The sequence below is a fragment of the Microtus pennsylvanicus genome, chromosome 9 (assembly GCF_037038515.1).
Source record: "Microtus pennsylvanicus isolate mMicPen1 chromosome 9, mMicPen1.hap1, whole genome shotgun sequence".
NCBI lineage: Eukaryota > Metazoa > Chordata > Mammalia > Rodentia > Cricetidae > Microtus > Microtus pennsylvanicus.
The window spans coordinates 50,272,949-50,297,396 of NC_134587.1; the positions used below are offsets into that span (position 1 = coordinate 50,272,949).

General features: G+C 48.6%; 1 protein-coding gene across 6 annotated transcripts in view; it reads right to left on the bottom strand.

The window, feature by feature from the left end:
- Positions 1-23,301, bottom strand: part of Ggta1 (glycoprotein alpha-galactosyltransferase 1 (inactive)) — an 83,759-nt gene extending 60,458 nt beyond the window's left edge. The window contains exon 1 of one of the 6 annotated variants that reach the window (XM_075986008.1): positions 23,055-23,301. Coding sequence is in view for 1 of the 6 variants with exons in the window: in XM_075986002.1 (XP_075842117.1) it covers positions 21,831-21,875 (45 nt within the window). In the remaining 5 variants the exon portion in view is untranslated. Of the gene's footprint in view, positions 1-5,302; positions 5,392-21,830; positions 21,919-23,054 lie in introns of those variants that run through there. The other 5 variants (XM_075986007.1, XM_075986002.1, XM_075986005.1 and 2 more) reach the window with 5 other exon arrangements.
- Positions 23,302-24,448: the final 1,147 nt, after the last annotated feature.

A 24,448-nucleotide genomic window follows, 5' to 3' on the forward strand; every position in this document is an offset into this window, starting at 1 on the left:
CATGATATCTTGCCCCCCTCACCTCTGACTACTATGGCTACTCAGTTGTCAAACCCTGGAGTAAACAAAAGGCAGAAATCACAGCATCCCAGAGTTGCTCCTAGCGAACCCTCAGCTGGTGACGGGCAACAATCAGGCATTTCACAGCTGTAGGAAACCCTTAGGTCAATCCCTGAACCCGTCTCTTTTACAGATAAACTGAAGCTCGAGGACAGATGCAGCTCACAGCAAAGGTGGGAGGGTGGGCAGTCTGGGAGGCTCCTTGCCCCACATCTCTCCTATCAGTCAGCCCATAATTTTGAGTGTCTGTGAGGTACAGGGCAGGGGCGCGCTAAGCCAGCAGGCAAGCTGCCTGTCCTCAGCGCACTCACACCCCACTTGGCAGTGTTAGCTTTCTGACTGTGCCAGCAGTCGAGAGATTAGGTTATAAAGAGAATGCATTCGTTCATGCATTTTGAGGTTTCAATACAGAGCTGATGGCCTCTGGGGACATGGCAGTACTTTATGTCAGAAAGGAATGCCGCTTACCTCATGGCCAGGAAGTAAGAGAAGAAAAGAGGAAGGAGGAAGAGGAAGAGAAGGTGAAGAAGCCGGTCCTGATAGCATACTTGTGTGATCCTACCGTGGAGGAAATGGAGTCAGAGGACAGCCTTGGATATTTGGGGTTTTTTAGGCAAGCCTGGGCTACATGAGAAGGAAAAAAGTCAGGAGGGAGCTCAGGGCTTTAAAGGATTTGCTGCTCTTGCCAAATTTTGTTCCTAGCACCCACACCAGGTGCTCACCAGCACCTGTAACTCCCACTCCAGGGGATCAATGTCCTTTCTGGCCTCCATGGGCACTGCACACACATGTTCACACACACGCATGCGCACACATAACTAAATTTCTTTTCATCTAAAACAGAGGAGGGCAGAGAAAGGGGTCTAGGAATCCACTGCCCCTTCAAGTGCCCCTTCCTGTACCTGAGACTTCTGTCTAGGCCCCACTTCTTAAAGCTTTCCCCCTCCAAATAGCAGCCCTCTGGAAATGGCGCCTTTAATGGGTGGGCTTTAGGTCAGTGGTTCCCAGCCTTCCTCAAGCTGGGCAGACCCCCAACCATAAAATGACTTCCATTCCTACTTTGTAACTGTAATTTTGCTACTGTTGTGAATCGTAATATAAATATCTGTGTTTTCTGACAGTCTTAGGTGAACCCTGTGAAAGGTCATTCAACCCTGCCTTTGAAAGAAAGGGGTTGAGACCCACAGGTTGAGAACCGCTGCCTTAGAGGGCTGATTTGGAGTCAATCCAAAGCTGTAAATGAGGGAATAAAGAGAGGAAGCCCAGGTGTCAAGAAGGGTTATAGAGCAAATGAAAGGGAGAGAGGTGTGAGTGTGTGTGTGTGTGTGTATGTGAGCCTGTGAGTGTGTGTGTGACCCTGTGTGTGGGAGTTTGTGTGTATGTGTGTGAGCCTGTGAGTGTGTGTATGTGAGCCTGTGTGTATGTGAGCCTGTGAGCCTGTGTGTGTGTGTGTGAGCCTGTGAGTGTGTGTATGTGAGCCTGTGAGCCTGTGTGTGTGTGTGAGCTGTGAGTGTGTGTATGTGAGCCTGTGTGTATGTGAGCCTGTGTGTGTGTGTGTGTGAGCCTGTGAGTGTGTGTATGTGAGCCTGTGAGCCCGTGTGTGTGAGAGAGAGCCTGTGAGTGTGTGTATGTGAGCCTGTGAGCCTCTGTGTGTGTGTGTGTGAGCCTGTGAGTGTGTGTATGTGAGCCTGTGTGTGTGTGTGTGTGACCCTGTGTGTGTGAGTTTGTGTGTATGTGTGTGAGCCTGTGAGTGTGTGTATGAGAGCCTGTGAGTATGTGTATGTGAGCCTGTGAGTGTGTGTATGTGAGCCTGTGAGAGTGTGTGTGTGTGTGTGTGTGAGTGAAACAAGGCTCCTGCAGCCCAGGCTGACCTCTAATTCAGTGTTGGTGAGAATGGCTTTGGACTCCTGATCGCTCTTTCTCCCACCTCCCAAATGCTGGGATTACAAGTGTGTTCACCACCTCAGCTACCACTCCTGGCTCAAACAGAAGACCTTGACAGAGTAACTCAGGACAGGGGAGGATCTGACCCGGGAACTCTTTCAACAGTCACTTCAGTTAGCGGATGCCCCAGAAGGTGACCCCACACCGAGCAATCAGCCCCAAACAATATACTAAGTGAGCTCAGTAGATTGTTTTCATAAATGTATACATAAGTGTGTGACAACCAACAGGCCATAGAAATAAGGTTCAGTCAGACACACTGACAAGTGTCCCAGTGAGTCATACCAAGAGGGAAGGTGGCAACCGCCCCTCCTCTCTGATCGTTGTTAGCTACCCTCTGGGTTCACTTTTATCAACTGAATGCAGGCAGAGCGGAAAAAGCCACAGCACTGCGGGCTCCCCTGTGCCTTCCCTCCGTTCCTCAAGCAGCAACTGGAAATGGACAGGATGGAAATATTTACACTGTGAAAACTGACAAACGCCACACAGCAAGGCACTGTCTTTGGAAGAACTAGACACCAAACATCTGCTAACACCACCTGCCACTTGAGAGGCTGTATTTTCCTGGGGATGAGGAAGGAGTTCCTAGGCCCCGCCCCCGGAAGGCGGTAGTCAGCCCTTAACGTGTGGGCCTTTAGGGTGGCTTGGTAATCTATTTGTTTAAAAGAATGTGGTTCCTTTTTTTTGGGGGGGGGGGGTTTCGAGACAGGGTTTCTCTGTGGCTTTGGAGCCTGTCCTGGAACTAGCTCTGTAGACCAGGCTGGTCTCGAACTCACAGAGATCCGCCTGCCTCTGCCTCCCGAGTGCTGGGATTAAAGGTGCGCGCCACCATCGCCCGGCTATGTGGTTCCTTTTTACGGAAGTGGTGGTGCCCACCTTTAATCCCAGACGTCGATCTCTGAGTTCAAGGCCAGCCAGGGCTACACAGTGAAATCTCACCTCAAAGGGTGTCCAAGTCTCCAGTATCCCAGGACAGCTATGTAACCAGTGATGACCTTCCAATCCTCCTGCCTCCACCTCCCAAGTGCGCCACCATGCATGCCCCATTTGTGCTGCGCTGGCAGCAAAACCCGTCTCTACGCAAGCTAGACACTCTACCAGCTGAGCCACAGCCTGGCCCTTTGGCTTTTTGGAAAATTAGCCCTCCATGTTCAGCTCAGTGGTAGAGTGAGTGCTTACCCAGCAAGCATAAAGCCCTGTGTTCTCTCCCCAGCACTAGCCCAGGATTGAAGTGGGAGGGGTTCCTAATTGTTAAAGTGTATCAGAGAGGCTACAATCGAAAGGGGCCTCACAGAGACTCTGCATAAGGCTCCACTGAAAACTCTCAGCAGTTCTCAACCTGTGGGTCACGTGACCCCGAGCAAGCCCCTGCGTACTGTCCAGGCCTGACTGGTTCTGTGCACGCCCTGTCTGCCCCGGTGCTGTTGTCTCCCCCTGCACTCTATGCCCACCATCTCTGACTGACACATCTGGGGGATTTGGTGTTTGGACTCAGAGTCACTGTGCACCTCTGCGGTGGCTTTCATTCAGGACGTATTCAAGATGGCGTCCCAAGTGCTCAGTCCAGTTGGCATGTACAAATACTGTCTACCCTCCCTCTGCATGGTCCTGGCTAACACAGAAGCCAGATGTTCTTAAGAATCTACAGACATCCACCAGCAACCCCGGACTGTGCCAAGTTCCCTCAACCTTGTCGCTAATTTTGTGAGTGCCATCTGAGGCCTCTCCCTGACCGATGGCAGACAAGTTCCTCCTAGGGACAGCTGGCCTGCCACATAAGCACACTGGGTCTTCTGGAGGGGGAGGAAGGCAGCTGCTCCCTGGATGTGGCTAACACTAATTCACCCCTCTAAGCAGCTGAGTGGGTACCAGGCTGGCTCTCTCCTCTGGCTTCCTCTCTGCCTCCAGCTATGAGTGTTCTCAGCATTCTGGAGGAGCTGCAGGGAGGGTGGGATGGTTGGTTCCCACTAAGGGTTCCCCTGCCTCAGAAACTTCCTCTTCACTCTCAGTGCGAAGGTCACATCTGCCGGGGAAGGGGAAGTGCTCCCTAGCCACCGCAACCAGGACTGAGGCTGTCTCCAACATCAAAGCACCATCTTCCAAGCGAGATTCCACCTCTCCTCAGGCAGGTGCACAGTCTCTGCAAGTGCACCATCAATCCTGAATGAATGAGCAAACCCAAGAACGGATTGAGGGCAGCTGTGTGGGTGCTGCACAGCTGGCAGAGCCACTGTGAGTCTCCAGGCAGGTGCATCTAAAAGCCACTTCCGGCTGTCCAAACTGTAAAGAGAGCTGACCACTTGGGATCCCTCTGAAAATAACAGGCACTTCCTTCTCTTCGGGTTTTGCTTTGAGAACTCACTTCCTGTGGGTTCGGAATTCTCCTTTTGCTTAGCTGTGGATACTCAGGTAGGTTATCCAACCAGCCTGGGCCCTGTGCTGTTTGTCTAGCAGGGAAACGGAGGCTCACATGCCACCAGAGCCAGAAGCACTAGAACTAGGTGGGGCATGACCACCTCACTTTCAGCCCACAGTCCTTCCCAGTGGCCCAGCCTGCAGAAGAGCCCAGACCAAAGCATCGAAATCAGTGGTTCTCAACCTTCCTAACGCTGGGGGCCCTGACCAGAAAATCATAACTGTAATCTTGCTACGTTATGAATTGTAAATAGTTGTGTTTTCTGACGGTCTTAAGCGACCCCTGTGAAAGGGTCATTCGACACCCTCCTGAGACAGGACCCACAGACTCAAGTAGAGTGCTTGCCCAACATCCAGGATGACATGGGTTTGGTCCCCGGCACCTCAAGAACTGGGTGTGGTGGCTGTCATCGAGTAAGAGCGTGAGGCCTTGGGGGGTCCTAATGCCTCACCACCCCCAGCATTTCCAGCAGCTGTCCCCCCCCCCCACTCAGGCAAGAGCCTTCTCTGATTCCCTATGACCTAGCAGCTGCCTCCATAATGCTTTCTCCCTGGAGCTCCCAGCCACTCTTGGAAACCGAAATTTAGCTTGCATGACTCAATTCTCCATTTCGCTCTTCATTCCTGGGCAAGCCTCAGTTTGCCTACGGGTAAAATGGAGAAACAATTCCTATCCTGTTGTCCCGCCAGGATCACACAATCTCCCTTCTCAACTGTCCACTGTGCAGACAGTTCTGGTCACATCAACTCCGTGACTGCTTCCTGCTCTCCTCTAGAGTCTTGCAATTCTCCCAGGGTCTGTCTGGCTCCCTCCCAGCCCCACCCTTCTCTCAGCTTCGCGCCTCCCCTCCCCGTCTGCATGCCCCTCCTCCATCCTACTCACTCTCTGTGGGGCCTTGCTTCCACAGGAAATTCCCAGTTTCCCTCAATTCCACGTCCCAGAGCTCTACAGTCTTCACGTGGAGACTGGGCACTCGGAGAAAACCAGCCCTGGTCAGAGTCCTAGACAGTCCTTTGTACGTCCTCCTTTTAGCGCCGGAGGATTCTCAGAAATAATGCTGGGTAAGCATGCTAAACGGTGACCCTTCTGCCTACAGGCTGGCCTAGGTCTCAACTACTCATTTTACTTCCCAAATGCCTCCTCTCAGGAGGGAAGGCCATGTCCTCAGGAGCCCATCTACGCAGCAGGACTCAAGTGTGATAGGAGTAAGGGAGACCCAACAAAAACCTTCCATCTACACGTAGGTTTTTTTGTTTGATTGTTTGTTTGTTTTTGAGGCTCTCACTATGTAGCCCTGGCCTAGAACTCACAGAGATTCCACCTACCTCTGCCTCCTGAGTTGCTGGTATATACCACCAAACCCAGCATGAACCCAGACTTTACTAATCCTTTCCACTCTAAAAGCCCCTGCCCCCACCTCACCTCACTATAGCTCCTTATTGTTTAATCTCTTTCCCGGGACTTCTCAAGAAAACAGCTTTAAAATTTCTGGCTTAAGAAGACTGAAACATCTTAAACATACCTAAAACAATGAGACTGAAGCAAGAATTAATTAAATCTCCTTGTAGGCATTACAGCTTAAAATGGAAAGGTATTCTAGCAGCTGAGAGCCAAGGAATACCACAGAATCACACCACACAACAAACCTCACACAAGAGATTTATTGGGAGGGAAAAAAACCAGGAGGGTGACTGCCTCTGCTTGGGTAAAATCACAGCAGCAAAGTGAACAGGACACAGGGCTTATATAGAGTTTCTTGGGAAAGGGTGGGACTTTTCAGGGTGGAACTTTCCACCGTGGAGACTAGTAGGATTTCGTCCAGAGATTGGGCTTTTTACTCTGTAGGGTGGGGGCAAGGTTCAAGTTAGGGCAGTTTAGAATATTTTGCAGGTGGAACCTGGCAGTTAGAGGTCCTCAGGGAGGGGCTTGGTCACTGGTGTGACTAGAGCGGCATGAGCTCCTCACAACAACAACAACAACAACAACAACAACAACAAACCAGGACCATAAAGATTCACTGAGTTCCAGACTTAATTTTAAACGATGATTTTATTATCCTAATTTAATTTCTTTTATTTGATTTATATGAACGTTTCTGCCTGCATGTATGTGTACCACATGCTTGCAGTGCCCATGGAAGCCAGAAGAGGGCATCAGATCCTCTGGTATCCTCTGTGACCCCCCTGGGATGGTGTTCCAGCTGGCTGTGAGCTGCCTGTGAGTGCTGAGACTCGAACTCTGGTCCTCTGGGAGAGCGGCCATCTCTCAGCCTCGGATCCCACTCTTTAAGGAAGACCTAGTAGCACCTCTAAAACTGTTCACAAAACAGGACAGGAAGAGACACTCCCAAATTCACTCTATAGAGTCAGCATTACTGACACCAAGGCCAGATTTAAAAAAAAAAAAACACAACAAAAAAGAAAACTACAGCCCAACTTCCCTGATGAACAGAGATGCAAGAACTTTTAACAAAATCCAAGAACACACTAGCAGGGCTAGAGAAATGGCCCTGCCATTAAATGCATTTTCCTGCAGAGGACAGAGATTTGCTTCCCAGCACACACATGGCAGCTGGCAACTGTCTTACTCCGGTTCCAAAGGGTCTGATACCCAGTTCTGTATTCCAGAGGTGCCAGACACACACGATGCATATACACACATGCAGGCAAACAACTCGTACACATAAGGCTTTTAGTCTTAAGATAAAAACAAACAAAAAAAAACCAAAAAAATCGAAAACAACATAACCAGTTGGTTTCATCCCAGAGATCCAAGGTTGGTTCCACATATGCAAACCAATAAATATGACCAATCACATAAATATACATGTTCACCTTGGTACTAAATGACACCTGAAGGTTCAATATGCTTCGTGATAAAAAGATAACTAGGAGCCGGTGGAACACATGCCAGCATAAATAAAGGCTGTATGTAGCAAACCTACAGCAAGGATAGAGCATTCCTTATGAATTCAGGAAGGAAACAAGGGCACCCACTTCCTCCACCCATCAGCATGGTGCTCAAAGTCTCAGAGCTCTCAGATAAGAAGATGTGAACGGAATAAAAGCAGAAAAAGAAGTCAAACTGCTCCCAGCTGCGGACTCCATGATCCTACACTAAAGAACCTTACAGACTCTACCAGAAAACTTTTAGATCTGAAAAACATTTTAAGTAAAGTTGCAAGAAGAAAAAAAAAAGCCTGTAGGTTTTTATATGTGCCAAAAATGAACTCAACTAAGGAAAAATATTCCATTCTCAATAGATTCAAGATAAAGAAACAATAAGCCTAGGAATAACCCTAAATGAAGAGGTAAAAACCTGTACAGGGAAAACTTTAAGACAGTGAAAAAATAAAGTAGAAATAGATAATGCAAAGACCTTTCATGCTCATGGTTTGGCAGTATTGAGAAGGCGAAATATCTACACCACTATTAGAAGTGTAGAATTAATCTACAAATTCAGTGCAATCCCTATCAAAATTTCAATGATATTCTTGATGGAACTAGAAAGAACCTGAAAATTCAGAAAGAAACACAAAAGACCACAGATAGTCAACTCAATGCTAAGCAGAAAGAACAGTGCTAGAGGAGGCACAATACCTGAACTATGCTACTGAGCCCAGTGACAGAGACGGCGTGGCAACGGCACAAATACTGATGTGTAAAACAACGATCAGAAATTGCTCTGGGACAATGGTTTGTACCCTGTCAATTGTATTTTAATAAAATGCTGATTGGCCAGTACCCAGGCAGGAAGTAGAGGCAGGCAATGAGAACAGGAGAATTCTGGGAAGAGGAAAGTTCAGTCTGCAGTCGTGACCCAGACACAGAAGCAAGATGTGACTGCCTCGCCAAATAAGGTACCAAACCACGTGGCTAAGAAGAATAATGGGCTAATATAAGTCATAAGAGTTAATAATGGACAAGAATATTGGGCTAATAAAAGTTATAAGAGTTAATAAGAAGTCTGAGCTACTAGGCCAATCAGTTTATAATTAATGCAGACCTTTGTATGTTTCTTTGGGACTGGGCAAGACAGAAACCTCTGTCAACAGAAAGAACCGGGCAGGACAGAAATCTTGGTCACAGTTGTGATAACTACATTTTGATAATGGTATCAATAGCATAACTGGAAAAAATCCTATTCAACAAAAAGATGCTGGCAAAAACAAAGAAATAAAAAAAGAATATTACAGAAGAATAAAACTGGATCTGTGTCTCTCACCTTGCACACACACAACCAATTTAAAGGAGATCAAAGACTTTATTTCAAGGCTAAACGTCACACTTCTAGAGAAACACTTCAAAATGTAGGTATAAATAAGAACTTCCTGGTGGAAGGAAGCCAACAGCACAGGAAACAGACCCACGGACTGACAAGCAAGATTACGAGGAATTAATGCTCTCGGCAGAAACAAGGCCTGCAGAATGCGGTCTTTGCTGTCTCTATACTTCAGTCAGAAGTTACCATCTAGACGATATACAGAACCGAAAAATCCCGGTAGTGATGGCACTTTAATCCTAGCATTCGGGAGACAGAGCAAGGGGATCTCTGAGTTTGAGGCCAGCCTGGTCTAAGAGCTAGTTCCAGGACAGCCAGGGCTACACAGAGAAACTCTGTCTTGAAATAAAGAAAAACTGAAGAAAAAAAGCACGCCAAAATCCCTCCAACTAACAAGTGGGCCAACGAGCCAAACCGTTCTCAAAAGAAACACAACTGGTCCATAAATGGTTTTGGTTTGTTGGGGGTTGTTGTTGTTTCAAACATGTTCCACATCCTCAGCCATCAGGGAAATGCAAATTAAAGTGGCTCTGAGACTCTATCTCACCCTAGTCAGAACGGCCATCCTCAAGAAAACAAGTGACTACAAACGTGGGCAAGGATGTGAGGCAAGAGGAATCCTTACTCCCCGCTGGTGGGAACACAAACCGGTGTAGCCACTATGCAAATCTGTGCATAGCCTTCTCACCAAACTGACCCACATGGCCCAGCTCCACCACTCCGGGACTCCCCATCCTACCTCGGAGATCCTTGGTGACTGCTGATCTAGTCCTAATAGCAAAGAAACGGAACCAGCCTAGCTGTCCAGCCTGGTGAGTGAATATAAAAATGCAGAATATATAAATTCACATGGGAATTTTATTAAGCCACAAATAAAAATGAAATTTGCAGGAAAATGGATGAAACTGGGGGATATTACATTGAGGCAACCCAAGCTCAGAAAAATAAACATCCCATTCTCTCTCATCTGCCGACCCTAGCCCCTAATATCTGTATGTGTAGTTACGTTGTACATTAGTTATTTGAGTGTGAGTATATGTTATGACTAGAAAGGGGGACCATGAAAGGAGAAAGGACTTAAGGAAAGGGAATGAGATGTGGTGCATTGAAAAAAAGGGGGGAAAAGGGACCCCACAGGCCCATAGGACCTATTAGGACACTATTAGGACTGCTGCATAATGTCCGCTAGCCATGAATACCCGCTGGGCTATACCTGGCCTAGCTCTGGAGTTTTCACCTAGCCCCTAATCCATCCTTTGTGTTACAGACACCTTTCGTTGTCCTATGTAAATCATGCCTGAGAGTTTCCCATGGATACAAAACGTATGCAAAACTTGGTTTAGAGGGAACCCGGAAAACCCTGGTAGCTCATGAGTCAGGTACTTGCACCTGGTATTGTATTTTTGGAAACTTCATTCAGGTTGTTTTGAGACATGAAAATCTACGAGCTAAAGTGCAAATATAGGAAAAAGTAAGATGCCAAGAAGCAAAGGGAAAGTGCTTCAGTTCAGGGAGACTGAGTCCCCCCCGCCCCCAGCCACAGAGGTTAAGTTTTTCCTTTCACCACCCGCGTGAACCCACACAGCTGATTAGGCGTGACTGCCTTGTGTCACTGTGGGGGTGTGGTTGAGATCTAATATGCTCCTATATAAGAGTTGCCCTGGTCAAGGTTGTTATGGTTTTTGTCTCTTTAAGAGGCAAGCCACGCCCACTCCCGGCAACCCCCTGCCCTCCATCTTGACTCTCACAGGTCCTCCTGGCCCCTGTGCACTTCCCTCTCTTCGCTTCCCCCCTTCTCTGTCTCTTTCTCCTCTTCTCTCTCTCTGCCCCCCTTCTCCCTTCCCTCTCCATAACCTCCTGAATAAATATTCAACCTCACTCTACATGTTGTGTCTATCCACGTCTGTCTCCTGCCTGCCCGTCATGTGTCTCCTTGCCTGGGACCAGCCACCACTAGGGAACCAGCAGCCGTCTCTGTCTGGGACTGGCTGCTCCCAGAGCATGCTGTCTGCCTACTGCCACCGGGGACCTCCCAGCATTTTTTAAAAAATCATAAAAATGGTGTCTCTTTATAGCAACAGAAACCCTAAGGTGATGTAGGAGGGTCTTCTATCTATCTGTTGTTGCTTTCATTGGTTAATTAATAAAAAAAACTGCTTGGCCTGATAGGTCAGAACATAGGTAGGTGGGTAAGACAGAACAGAATTGTGGGAGGAAGAAAGCAGAGTCAGGCAGACACCATGAATCTCCAGCCCGTAGGTTAGGATCTTTCCCGGTAAGCCACTACCTCATGGTGATACACAGATTATTAGAAATGGGTTAATTAAGATGTGAGAGTCAGCCAAAAAGAGGCTAGATATAACGGGCCAGGCAGTGTTTAAATGAATACAGTTTCCATGTTATTATTTCCGGGGCTAAGCTAGCCATGCGGGAACTGGGCAGGACGAAAAGCAGGCCTGTTCACCTCATCACTACACTAAGGCAAAGTTAGTACTAGGGACTGGGGTATTGCTGTGATAGGCCTCACCACGCTTTTGTATGGATGGATGTGGACTTTAGAAGCTTGGGTTAGGAAAGCAGTGGATGCTTTAAGCCCTGCTTAATGGGCTATCCTAGTAGGAACAGGGAAGACAGTGGTGCTGAGTGTGCTTTGAATTATGCAGGGTTGGCTTAAGAGGTTTCAAAGGAGAAGAACTTTAGCATGTAGCCTAGAGACTGTGCTTGTGACATTTTGGCAAAGAATGTGGCTGCTTTTTGCCCTTGTCCAAAAACTTTGCTTAAGACTACAGAGAGGGGTTTGGATTAATTCTGCTGGCAGTGGAAATCTCAAAACAGCCCAATATAGACTACTCCATCATGTGGTTATTGTTAGTTTAACTAGGCAAAGATGTGCTACATTTGTTATGTTGTGGAATATTACTTTAACTATGTAAAGATGGGTTATATTTATTTATGATTCATTTGGTTAATTATGTAAAGGTGTGTTGCTTTGCCTGCCTAAGGCGCCTGATTGGTCTACTAAAAAGTTGAATGACTAATAGCTGGGCAGTAGAGGGATAGGTGGGGTTGTCAGGCAGAGAGAATAAATAGGAGGAATCTAGGCTGAAGAGAAAAATGAGAAGACAGGGAGACGCCCAGAGCCAGAGAGGCAGCAGACAGACAGACATGGAGTAGGAAGAAAGGTTAAAATCCCTTGAGACAAACTGTAGGTGAAGAAAAGCAGGTTAAGTTAAGCTATAAAAGCCAGTTAGAAATGAGCATAAGGCTGAGCATTCTGGGCCAAGACCAACTTACAATGCGCTCTCCAGACAATGCCAACACCTGCACCAGCTCCTGGGACTTCACCATTGGTACCAACTCTCCTGGATCAAGGACGACTACCAACTAAAATCTGGTTGTATCTGCTAGTGTGTCCCAATTATACACCTGAGCCTCACCTGTACAACCAGGGCACTTCTCTGTCCCATCTATCTGACAGTTAATGACTCTTCCCATGGCTAGCCCCATTCATAGGGCTAATAATAATTTTTTTTTCTCCTAGCCACCTGCCTTCTCATCTCCCTCAAGAAACAGCTGCCTGCGGTCTCCGGGATGACAGTAAACTAGATGCTGCTCCAACCACACTTCTCACTGAGCGTGAGCCCACCAACTCCCAGCTCTCCCCTCTCCCATGTTGCCCCATGCCCGTAGGAAACAGCCAGACTTGAGACAATGCCCCTTTATCCAAGGAGTCTAAAATGTTTGGTTGAGAGGCTTCATCTCAGCTCACTGGCACCCCCTTATCCAAAAAGCCTGGAACGTTTGATCACCCCAGCTCCCTAACACCCGTCTATACAAAGAGTCTAGAATATTACAGTCGGGGGCTTCATCCCAGCCCTTGGCACCCATCTTTGGGATACTGGGCAGGAAATTCATTTCAAGCCTCCTCCCCTGAGAGTTACCTTAATCCAAACTCCACCTCTGAGAAAGCCCGCCAAATGGGAACCCCAGGGAGGGTCAAGACCACTTCCACAGGCTACTTAAACTGTCCCCCAACCAGAGAATGTACATGTGGTCTCCGGGTTTTGTGTGATCTCCCCCCATCTCTTCCCCTCATCATGCTTTCTCGGTGCCACCCGGGAGCACTGCATTAAACATGGGCATCTTTTATTCCATCTAATTTGGTCTGATTGGAATTATTTGTGTTGGTGGAGAGGCTGGTCTTAAGAAACAGTCCTAACATCCATGCCATGATTTCAGAGCTGGTTGGTAGCCCCAAAGAAAGCCTGCTACAGTTATAGTGTTCACATGGATGAAGATCTATAATGAAAACGAGCAAGTTGAGTGAGGAAAAATACAAAATGTATAATTTGAGGAAAAAGGGGGCATCAAGAAGTACAATAGAGCTAAGTCCTGTGCTCAGGGAGATAAAAAGATTTCAGAAAAGCAGATATAATATGGAATGAAAAGGAGTGGTGACCTCTGGGCAAAGGTTCCAACCTGTGAAAAGGAACTAAAGAAAAGCTTGAGACAAGGTGTGGTGGTGCACACCTTTAATCCCAGTACTCAGAAGGCAGAGGCTGAACGAGTTCCAGAACAGCCAAGCTTAGGCAGCGAAAGAAACCACTGAAAACAGAAAGCTGATGAAGATGTACCTGGACTAGGGGGCCATGTTCCAGCTCCAGCAAGCAGCAGAACTTGGCAGCTTCACTACATGGTTCTAGTTGTAGAGTCAAGGGGAGAAGAAAGGGATTATGGAATCTCCCTCCATGACTACGGGAAGCTGCCGAGGCCAGGCATGTGGCAGGCAAGTCCCTGTGTGGAGGCCAAGAGAGGCCATTGTGTGAAACTATGAAAGTGAAGCCCGCTGGATTGCCTTGGAGACCCCAAAATGTTGGAGATACCAGCCTGGTCTATGTGACAACTCCTAGGCCAGACATAGCTATGTAAGGAAACTGTCCCAAAACAAGCAAAATCTCGGGCTGCCCAGTTAGTCCAGGAGATTAAGGCACTTGCCACCAAGCCTAACTCTCTGAGTTCCATTTCCAGGAACCACAGAGTGGGAAGAAAGAACCAAGGTCTACAAACTGCCCACTGACTTCCACACATGCTCCATGACATGCATGTGCCTACACACACGATAAAGAAATTATAATAAAAAATGTCAACGCTTCACGCGGGCTCAGCTTTCGTGGCTCTGGCTCACTTACCCTCCCCGGCACCCTTCACTATTTTGTATTCTGGCAATTTCTTTGCTCAGGGGAACTTCTCAGTACCGTGCTGCCCTGCCCCCACACCTGCGGTGCTGCTCTGCATCCGACCCTCAATTCCCTCCTTCCCCGCCCCAGACACTCCTCTCTCTGACCTCTTGGCTACCAGCACCACCTTTCATCCGCTGATACATTTAAGAAGGACACCATAAGAAACTGGACCCCATTCTGGACTTGTTAGCATATGCTGGGCTGATATGTCTAAGAAGAAATGTCCAAACAGTTAAAAGCCAGGACAGAGGAATCAATATTGAAGATAAATGTCACACTTACACTTAGAAACATTCTTGAATTTGCCTAGATTACGGACTTCAAGAACCGCGTCTGGAAACCCTAGTTATCGCAGGAGGCAGGCTGGCTCCGTCACCTGCACATACTGTATCCACGCAGCCCTCTGCGAAGCTCCTGGCAGCCTCAGAATCCCTCAAGCCTCCACCTGCATCAGGTCACAGGCGTTTCTCCACCCAGCTAACAATCGGCTTTCGATAACTTCTGCTCCGGGGCAGGAAGAATAGAACCTCCATGGATCCAGCTTGAACCAGTGTTGGATGCGTGGGGAATACGGTAAAATTATGACCTCTAGTAACCTTTCAGGGGAGAATACCCTAGGTGTACATATGACTAAAATCAGATATATTATAAGGAAAGATATATGCAATAGAAAAATGATTATGACCTAATTTGTCAATCGAAACAGAGAGGCCATGGGTAACCTGGCACTCCTTTGCTTGCATGCCATAAAAAAAAGCCCTGAACAAAAACACTCATCTGGCCTGCTATCAACCTTTTTATGTTTTATTTTTGTTTTTAATTAAGTATACATGCACGTGGGGGGATGGGTTGTGCACTTAAGTGCGGGTCCCTAAGGAGGTCAGAAGAGGGCAGTGGGCCCTGAAGCTAGAGCTATAGGCAGTTGTGAGCCACCTAATGTGGATGTGGGAATTGAGCTCTGGTCCTCTGCAGGAGCAAGTGTTCCTAAAAGGTAAGCCATCTCTCTCTCCAGATGCCTCCCGCCACGCATCCCCACGTCAACCTCACCTCAATAAAATTATCCTGATTCTTTTGTAAAGGTCAACTCTTCTCTCTGTTCTTTTGTTTGTTTTTAACAGAATCTCTCAATGCAGCCCTGGTTGGCCTGAAACACACAGTGATCAGCTTCTCTCCCTGCCCCAAATGCTGGGCTTAAATGTATGCACCACCATGCCAAGCAAAAAGCAGGGATTTTGATGGTGTTTTTTGTTTGTGTTTAGTTGGTTGGTTTTGTTTTTGTTTTTTTTTTTTTTTGCTTATATTTTATTTGTTGTGTATTTTTGAGACAAGGTAGCCCTGGCTAGCCTGGAAACCAGGCTGGCCTCAAACTCAGAGAGATCTAATTGTAAACTCGAGTTTTATGTTCTTTGGATGAGTTGTCAAGAATCTAAAGGCACCCAGCCCGGATCCTGACCACCAATAACAACTAGACAACCACCACTTGGTCCCTTCCATTCCAAACCATGGCCCATAAGGGGCCTGCATATCGCCAGCTTGTTTTATATTTTGTTCTTGCTCACGTTCTCATCTTCAAAACCCAAAATTCAACTGTTAAAAACAAAGCAGAACAAAACAAAACCAAGGCAGTAACACTATCAACTAGTCACTCAAATGGCTATAATAGAAAAAGCCACCAGCACTGAATACTGTCAACACCGGTCGGGCAGAGAGGACTCGGTGGGTAAGGTGCTTGCTGTGTAAGAACAGCTAAGTTTAAAGTCAGGATGGCGGTTCAGGCCTAGAGCCCTAGTGCTGGGAAACAGGCAAGGACAGGAGGGAGGATCCCCGGAGCTTGTTCACCAGCTAGTCTAGCTAAGGTGAGCACCCCAGATTCAGTGAGACCCTGTCACCAAAAGTAGGAGAAGCGTGACAGGAGGAGGACACTTGACCCCTCCCTCTGGACTCCATGTGTGCATGAATGGACCAGCACAGTCACACATGTGAACACACGCACACCTCAACAACTCCGGTTCTCGAACATACAGTGACCCCGCCATTTCCCATTCCACTCCTGACTGAGCACCAGTGCTGGAAAAAGGTTTGAACAAGAACACTCGTGTGCTAGCCCCACACGGGAGGGGACAACCACCTGGTTTTCAATGAGAGGAGAGATACGCATAGGTAGCTGTGAGACAGAATATGGCTTAACAACAGCAAAAATCAAATACTCATCAGCAATCGCAACTGACTCTCAACATACTGTGAGCGAAATAAACCAGGTGTGTTCGATTCTGCTTACATGAAGTCCAGGAACAGACAAAATCAGTGAGCAGCAAACTCAGGAAATGGTTGTGAGGGGGGAGAGAAACTGAGTATTTGCTGGGATGACGACACTTTTTAAAGATTTACTATTGTTAACGATGTGCATGTGTGTCGGTCTGTATGGGCGTCACATATGCATGCAGGGCACCTGGAGGCCAGAGGAAGGTATCAGATCCCTGGAGCTGGAGACACAGGCATTTATGAGCTAGCTCACTTGACTTGAGTGCTGGCAATAAAACTCCGGTCCTTGGCCAAGGGCAGAAAGCCGGCTCTCCGGGCCTGATGAGAATATTCTCTCATTTTAGGTAGTTGCTTACAGGGTACTGACAACTGTGCTGGCAATGAAGCTCAGCCGGCAGAGTCCTTGCTTGCCATGTACAAAGTCCCGGGTTCAGCCCCAGAGACTACACAAACTTGAAATAGCAGTGCACTCTTACAGTCCTAGCACTCAAGAAGTCAGAAACCCAAGATCCGTAGCTATATGTAATCTAGGCCTGCATGGGCTAAAGGAGACCCTGTCTCAAACAACTAAAATAAACACATAAAAGACAGGTGCTTACATTTTACCGCCTTCTCAGCCTTCGCGGTGCTAAAACAAAAGTCTAGCTGCTCCTTCCCTCTCATTCTTTCTCTTCTTTGGAAAGCACACTCGTTCTGAGCCTCTGGATATCAGTGTTTCTCCACAGATCCCTCCCACCTGGGACAGCTGCTAGCAGATCTCCACTGCTGAGCTGCCTTGGACTGCAGCTCAAAAGGCCCCACACTCTCTCCCACTTACGGGGCTCCTTCCTCCCAGCAGCTAACAAGATTTATGGTTTGCCTGTCCTGTTGCTGTTCTCGCAAATTTCCATAAACTGGTTCTCGACTTTCCTTCTGAGTAGGTGTGAAAACCTTCATTACACCAAGAGGTGATTTTTAGGTCTTTTTACCTAAATGTACCAACTGGGTCCCAAAAGGAATAGAGACTGCCCTACAGTCATAAGATGCTGACGTGCAGTGGCCAGGATAAAAGGCTTTTTTAGGATCGCCTCCTGATCGCTGTGTTCTAGGAAGGAAAAGAAAGTCATATGTAAGAGGCAATTATATCTTTACTCTGTGTGTGTGTGTGTGTGTGTGTGTGTGTGTGTGAGAGAGAGAGAGAGAGAGAGAGAGAGAGAGAGAGAGAGAGAGAGAGAGAGAGACAGACAGACAGTGTGTGAGAGTATGGGTGTCTGTGGGAGTATCTGTCGGAGTGCCTCTGTGTGTGAGTGTGTGTGTGTCTGTATGTGTGCTGAGTGTATGTGTCTTGTGTGAGACTGTGTGTGTTAAGTGTATGAGCGTGTGTGTGTCTGTGTGTGAGAATCTGTGAGAGTCTGTGTATGTCTGTGTATGTGAGAGTATGCATGAGTGTGTGTGTGCGCGTGCATGTGTGTGTGTGTAAAGCTTATTCAGCACTGGTCAAAGCAACTTGTGGATCCTGACCATCCCCAGCTGGGAACTTAGACCCTGATAACTAAAGTAATTTCAGGACTGGGGGAAGCACATATTCCAGCTCCCAGGAAACTCTGGGCCTTTACGCTCATCAACCAAAGCAGCTCTGGAATTAGTGGTACATGCTCCTGCTGGTTCCCAGCTTCCCTGCCCTTACTCTTCCTTGAACACTGGTTCTTACTAAATGCAGTCCCTAGAATTAGAACAAATTTGATCCCCAAAAAAGATGCAAACTTGTCCCTGCACAATGTCCCTTGGAGTTTAAGTCAACTTGTTAGAGAGAATGACCAATCACTGGTAATTTAAGCTTTAAGATCAAAATAAATAACAATAATAACTATAAATATTACCATCCTCGTCCTTCTAGATCTGTCTTGTCAAAGGCAAAAAGTGATGATGTGGCTTCTCTTCAAGGTTGTCATAACTGACTGGGGAGGGGGGGTTAACAACCAAACTTTGCCCGGAGCCAGTGAAGATACAGGAGCTGAAAGAACAGCCACTATTTTAAACCCTACCCCTGGGCCAATCAGGCCCCAAGGGATGATGGGACAGTTCTCCAAAGGTTCTGAGAGCTCTTGTAAGTCACCTGTCCTCTGGACTAGAGGAGCCCTGCAGAGGCAGAGGTAGACCTAACTATTGACCACGGCAGAGGAGGGTCAACACAGAGAAAGGCCCTCAGGACTTCCAGGGGAAACAAAAGTCAACAAGCCCCGGACTTATCCCAGCAGACGGCAAAGCTGTCGGGGGGAAGACAAGAGACTTAAGGGGCTCGCACAAGTCCCTAAGAGCATCAATAGGCCTTAGTGATAAAAAGAAAATTGAATACATTTCTGGGCACCTATACTGACTTAAGCATCCAGCAGGAAAGTGCGGATGGCTAAAGAGTCAAATAGCTGGTGAAGTACAAGACAGAAGAGGTAAGTGGAGGTTTAAGGAAGAGCCGGGCCTTTTGGCTCCCCAGGCATCCAACACACCAGGGAGGGTGCTCGCACACTTTTCCTGGCCATGAACAAAATGCTGTCTGCGTATGCTGACAGTTCCATTAAACGGTTCATCTGCTCTACACAATCCACAAAATTAGGTTCAGGGCACGCAGACGATGTCCAGATTCCGTGGCGGAAATGAGTTATGTCTGCCACATCCTCAGTAGTGATCTGTTTATGGCAGGAGCCACCGCTGTACCTCCTGTTGTTTACAGTGCATCTACCCTCTGGTAGACTTCCTCCTATCTATCTAATCCCCTGCAGTACTCTCCTGGGCCTGAAAGTCAGCTGAGCCTTCCACACCTCCATTTCAGATGGAAGTGCCCAGATCCAGTAGGCAGCCGTCTCCTAGACGTTGGGTAGCTAGACAGTCTAATGTAGGCCCGGAAGCCATTGACGATGGCCTCTCCCATAGATGTGGCTGTGTCAGAACTTTGCTGAGGCCCACTAAGGAAAAGCTCCCTCCTCAGACTCAGTGGAATCTAAGTCCTATCTATGGCCTTGGAGACACAACTTACTTTTTTCCTTCAAGACTAGGTTTCTCTGTGTAGCCCTGGCTGTCCAGGACCTCGCTCTGTAGACCAGACTGGCCTCTAACTCACAGAGGTACTCCTGCCTCTGCTGGGATTAAAGGCGTACACCACCACGCCTAGCTACACTCTAATCAGTCCCAAAGATTACAACGGCACACACTACTGCCCTCTCCTTAAAATTAACCCAGATGGGCCTGCCAATCACCTGGCCGACCTAAATTAAGGTTGACACAATTGAATACGTGTTAAGGCAATAGGGAGGAATAATTATCCCCTTAAGGAGATAATATTCTCCCCAAGGATACTCCTCCTCGTGAAGGTACTCACACATACATCTTCACTGCTAAACCTGCTTGATTTTCTGAGTCCTCACTCAAAAGACCTAACTCTTCCTTTCATCCCTTTTGCTCTGTTCTTTGGACTCTAGCTGAAATTCTAAGCATGTCTGCCCTGATCTATGGGATTCTGTTTCTCTAAGGATAACAAGTATGCAAACACACACACACGCACGCACGCACACACTCCAAAAGCTTACAAACTTCCATGAGCCTGCCCTTGAACCACAACTCCAAACACTCTTCCGAGTCTCCACCAAGATTCGTGCCCGCCTATCTTGCCATTTTCCTCTAATTCTAGTAAAATGGTCCTTAGGCTTAAAATGCAAAAACAAATCCTAAGTGTATGAGGTGAGACGCAGGAGGGCACACCTGTGATCCCAACACCCAGGAAGCTGAGACAGGGGGATCTAGGGAGAGAGCCCAAGGCCTGCCTGGCCTGCAAAGCCAGATCCTGTTTCAAATCAAACGGCAGAGCAAAGGGGCTAGGAGGTATTAGGGGATATTTCACAGAGGCAGAATAACTGCAGGGGCTTAGGGTTTAGCTAAGTGGGTAACACTCACCCAGACTGGATGGGTAAAGACCCTGGGTTCAAATGTCATCAACACGCCTGCCCCCTCCCCAACACACACCTCAAAACTTTTGTGTAACAATCTCCTCCTAGATTAAAACACTCCACCCTGCAGGGCCGCTCCTTCAGCAGGGAAGTGAGCAACAACTCAAAACAGCCTCCTGACCTCCGCAAAACTGACCAGATTCACTACCCCCCCTCTCTTAGTCAGAGTAAGCAATAAAAGCTGAGGGTCCATCTCAGACAAGGAAGTCAGACTCTGAGAGCAGACCTGCTGCCTAGAAGACACCCGCTGAGCTGTCTGGAAGAAGTGCGGACGGACCATAGTCACTTGGAAGGACACTCTCCAACCTGTTGAGGGCCTGCAGACTGCAATGTGCTCCGGGTTCCCAGCTTTGTGAGCTGTCACTCATGCTGGGGTGTGCACTGGCGATGCACCTGTCTGTGCGTCATTTCTGTTCCTGTATAACCTCTCACCCATAATCCTGTAAATAACCCCAATAAGACTTACAGGTTCACCAAACTGGACTTTGGTGGTGTTCCTACTCTCATTGGTCCTGGACGCCCTATCCCGGAGAGTAAACATATGTGTTAGTCTCCCCAGGAAAAGCTCTGTCACACAAGACCTCAGCTGCTCCACCAAAAATGATGAAGGACCGTCCTTCCAAAAAGCTTCCAACTCAGCGGACCAAAAATGCTTATGATGTGTGGATTTTAGCGTGTGTAAATTACAAGGTAACTAAAGTTTAGAAAATAAAATTTAAGTATCTAAAATAAGTGGGAAGGATATTCACTTCAAACAAAATATTTATACCTGACTGCACCCAACGCTGTCTCCCTTCCCCTCTCCCCCAGCCCCTCCCCCATAGTTGTGGCATCTGTCCTTTAGCCAGGGCGGGTGATGCTGAGGAGAAAGTCCACAAGACTTAGAGACCCACTAGAAGGAATTCACACTTCAGCCTTGCTTCACACTGAGAGCCCATAAATGGGTGACTTGGCTTCTCTGAACTCTGGTTTCCTTCTCTATAATCCGGGCCCCATTTACACTAGACAGCCCACTGAAGACCCACAAGTGCCCAGAGAATAGGACTCATGGTCAGTCCCTGACCCAGAAGTGCCACAGAGCTGGGGCAATGGCTGCCAGCATGGCCAGAATTACCACTCCTTCCTGGTAAAAGTTCAGCCACTGGGGGACCTGACTGTAATCAATTGGTTTTCTCCTTACACCTTCTAATCTCAGGCATTCCACCGAAAACTGGTCCTGTCACGGAGGATGGGGACAGGGAAACTCCCCCAAAACATCCTCTGGGAGCTCCTAAGAAAGACAAAGCAGGGGTGAACTGAATTGGTTCTATCTCCAGAGCTAGGAGCAGGAGCCAGGGCCTCCAGGTACCCCTCCTCAACCCCTGGGGCCTGAGCCAAAACATCCTCAAGGCATGCAGAACCCGGTGATCCCAAGGGACACTGCCAGCCTTGCCCTATTTAGTCACCACACACCTGTTAATAACATCGCTGTAACTCAGACCAGCACACGACCCCATCAGGATGGAAGCAACAACTCCCACTAATAACTGTGGTAGGAAATAAAAGAAGGTAGAAAGAACCTAGTGCCACCAAAAGGCAGAGGCTCCAACAGTCCAGACGCCCCAACCCTGCACACCCCAGCCGTGGGCGAGCCCCCTTGCCTTCGCCTACCCAGAGCTTGAGAGCCAGTCCTCCAGCGGGATCCGTATTTCGCATTCCAAAAAGAGTCTGCAGGGAAGGTGTCTCCCAGCTAAGGAAAGACAAGACCAGGGCTCCACCCAGAAGCTGCCTCCTGAGACACACCTATCACAAAGAGGCCGTCGGATTCGTTCTGAATCGATAAGGCCAGACAACGATAAGGCCAGACAAGCAAAACCACAAAAAAAAAAAAAAAAAAAAAAAAAAAAAAAAAAAAAGAGTCCCTGGGTCGCGGGTCCCTCCTGGCGGAGGAGCAAGTGGCGCTGACACCAACCCTCCTCACCGCGGTCCAGGCCCCACCGTAGGGAAGGCAGCAATCTCTCCAGCCGCTCTGCTCTCCCTCCTCCGCTCCCCAGCCCCGCGCCCTAACATAGTTCCCGCTTTGCTGTTTCTTGGATGCTTTTCAAGAGTTTGTGAAAACGCCATAATGAAACGCATTACTTTGTACGCGTTTAAATAAATATAAAAATAATAGAAACGTGCGTGTGCGCTTCTGTTCTGTTGAACGGTTTCCCTGCCACCTTCAAACGCGGGATGGTGTTCCTTGCTGTGGGAACGAGGTGGTTCGAAAAGTTGGACGGGATTACCTCCCATCACCCCATGCAGCAAAGTTAGTGCCTCAGACTTTACCCAGGCTTGGTTTTGGCTTCATCCTTCCTCAGCTGTTAAAAGTCTCAAAGTCTCTCTCTCTCTCATAGTCTCTCTCTCATAGTCTCTCTCTCATAGTCTCTCTCTCTCTCTCTCTCTCTCTCTCTCTCTCTCTCTCTCTCTCTCACACACACACACACACACACACACACACACACACACACACACACATATTCGGGTGTCCCTCACTTTATCCCGACCTTTTCCCATTCCGCCCTGTCCCATTCTACAGCAGAAAAAGACACCCCCAGCCTTCCGAGACTCACAGGTTAGTACTGGTGGTCTCGAGATTCTCTGCCCTGCGCAGCCCAGCCAGACCCTGTTTCTCGGATACCGAGGGAAGGGGGAGCCCCCGGCCCGCAGCCGCCCAGCAGGCCCTGGTCTGGAAGGTTGGACAGATGCAGCGAGGCGGTACAGGGTGAAACAGAGCCTGGACAAAAAGCAAGGACCATAGTAGGGGTAGGCCGGAGCAGCAGCGCTCCCCGCTGGCTCACACCGCTTCCCCACGCGCAGCTCGTGGCTTCAGTGTCGGCGCCCCGCGGGACCCACCTGATCCGGAGAACCAGGCCCGGCGGGTGCGGTCGGTCGCGCTGGGAGCAGGACCGCGCTCGCCTGGCGGCGCCCTGCGCTGCAGGAGACCCGGCCGCTGCTCCGCCAGGGTGTGCCGGGGTGTGCCGAGCGGGGTGCGCGCCTCCGTCCCCCAAGGACGCCTCGTCGGGGCAGCGCGCCGGGGCCGGGGCCGGGGGCGCGGGCGAGCGGCGTGCGCCGTCCCGCGTGTGGGAACCCAGCTCGCCCAGACCCCTGACGCAGCACCGGGAGCGAGTGCACGTGTGTCTGGCAGAGGGAGGGGCGATGTTTGTTTCATCTCCACTCAAGCAGAAAAAAGCCTGAAACCAGCAAAAACAGAAAGAAAGGGGAAAAAAAGCCCCTGGTCAAGACCGCCTCTGTCTCCTCTGATCTGCACGTGGTGATAGGGGTCACAGAGAAGGGACAGCGGGGGGGGGGGGGGATTACTGGACGACGGGGTGGAGGACGTCACTCTATACAACGAAGGAAGGTCTCAGGGACACTGACTCCTAGAAGCCTAGAAGGTCTTCCCCTCCGTATGTTTCCCAGAGGGAAACAGCCACCGGCTCCACTGTGATGGATGGCTGCTGGGAGGTGAGGTCCCCCAGTATTGAGCTTTGGGGGTGACAGACTGGCCTTGAGACACCTAGAGCATGGCTTGCTTGCTTGTGATCTTCCAGCCCTGGTGGTCTCTGACAGAGTTACACAGATATCATCTGCTGTGATTATTTAGAAAGGAACCCTAAACAATTGTGGTGGACTTTGTGCTCTACGCCCGACAGGCGCATCTGTCCTTATCTGGTTTGCTTCACCATCAGGCTCCAATGAATCTATTTTAGCCTGAAAAAAAGTAAAATTTTACTTTTGCTAAAATATTCACCACTGAACATAGTTTTCTTTAAAAAAAAAAGACTTTTGTTTAGGTTTGTTTTTTTAAAAAAAATTGGCCTGCGTGGATGTGTATACACTACTGTGTGCCTGGTCCCCCAGGAGATCAGAAGAGGCTATTTGAATCCCGTGGATCTAGAGTTCAGGACAATCTGAGCCACTTGTGGATGCTAAAAACAAAACCACGGTCCTCTGTATAAGCCCAGTGAGGCACAGGGCCAAGCTCCTCCCCCAGGACCTCCCACCCCCAGTGCACTCTAAATGCCCTAAGGGCCAGAGCCAGCCGCACCCTACAAAGTAAAAAGCCAAAACTCTACTTGAAAACCCACCAATCCCCACGGGGAAAACTCCACCCAGAAGAAACGCTATCTAAACCTCTGCTTAGTTCTCTAGGCCTCTTGCCCTAGCAGAGGCAGTCATCCTCCCAATGAATCCCCTGTGTGAGGCTTGTGCCGTGTAACTTTATGATATTCCTTGGTCCCCACTGC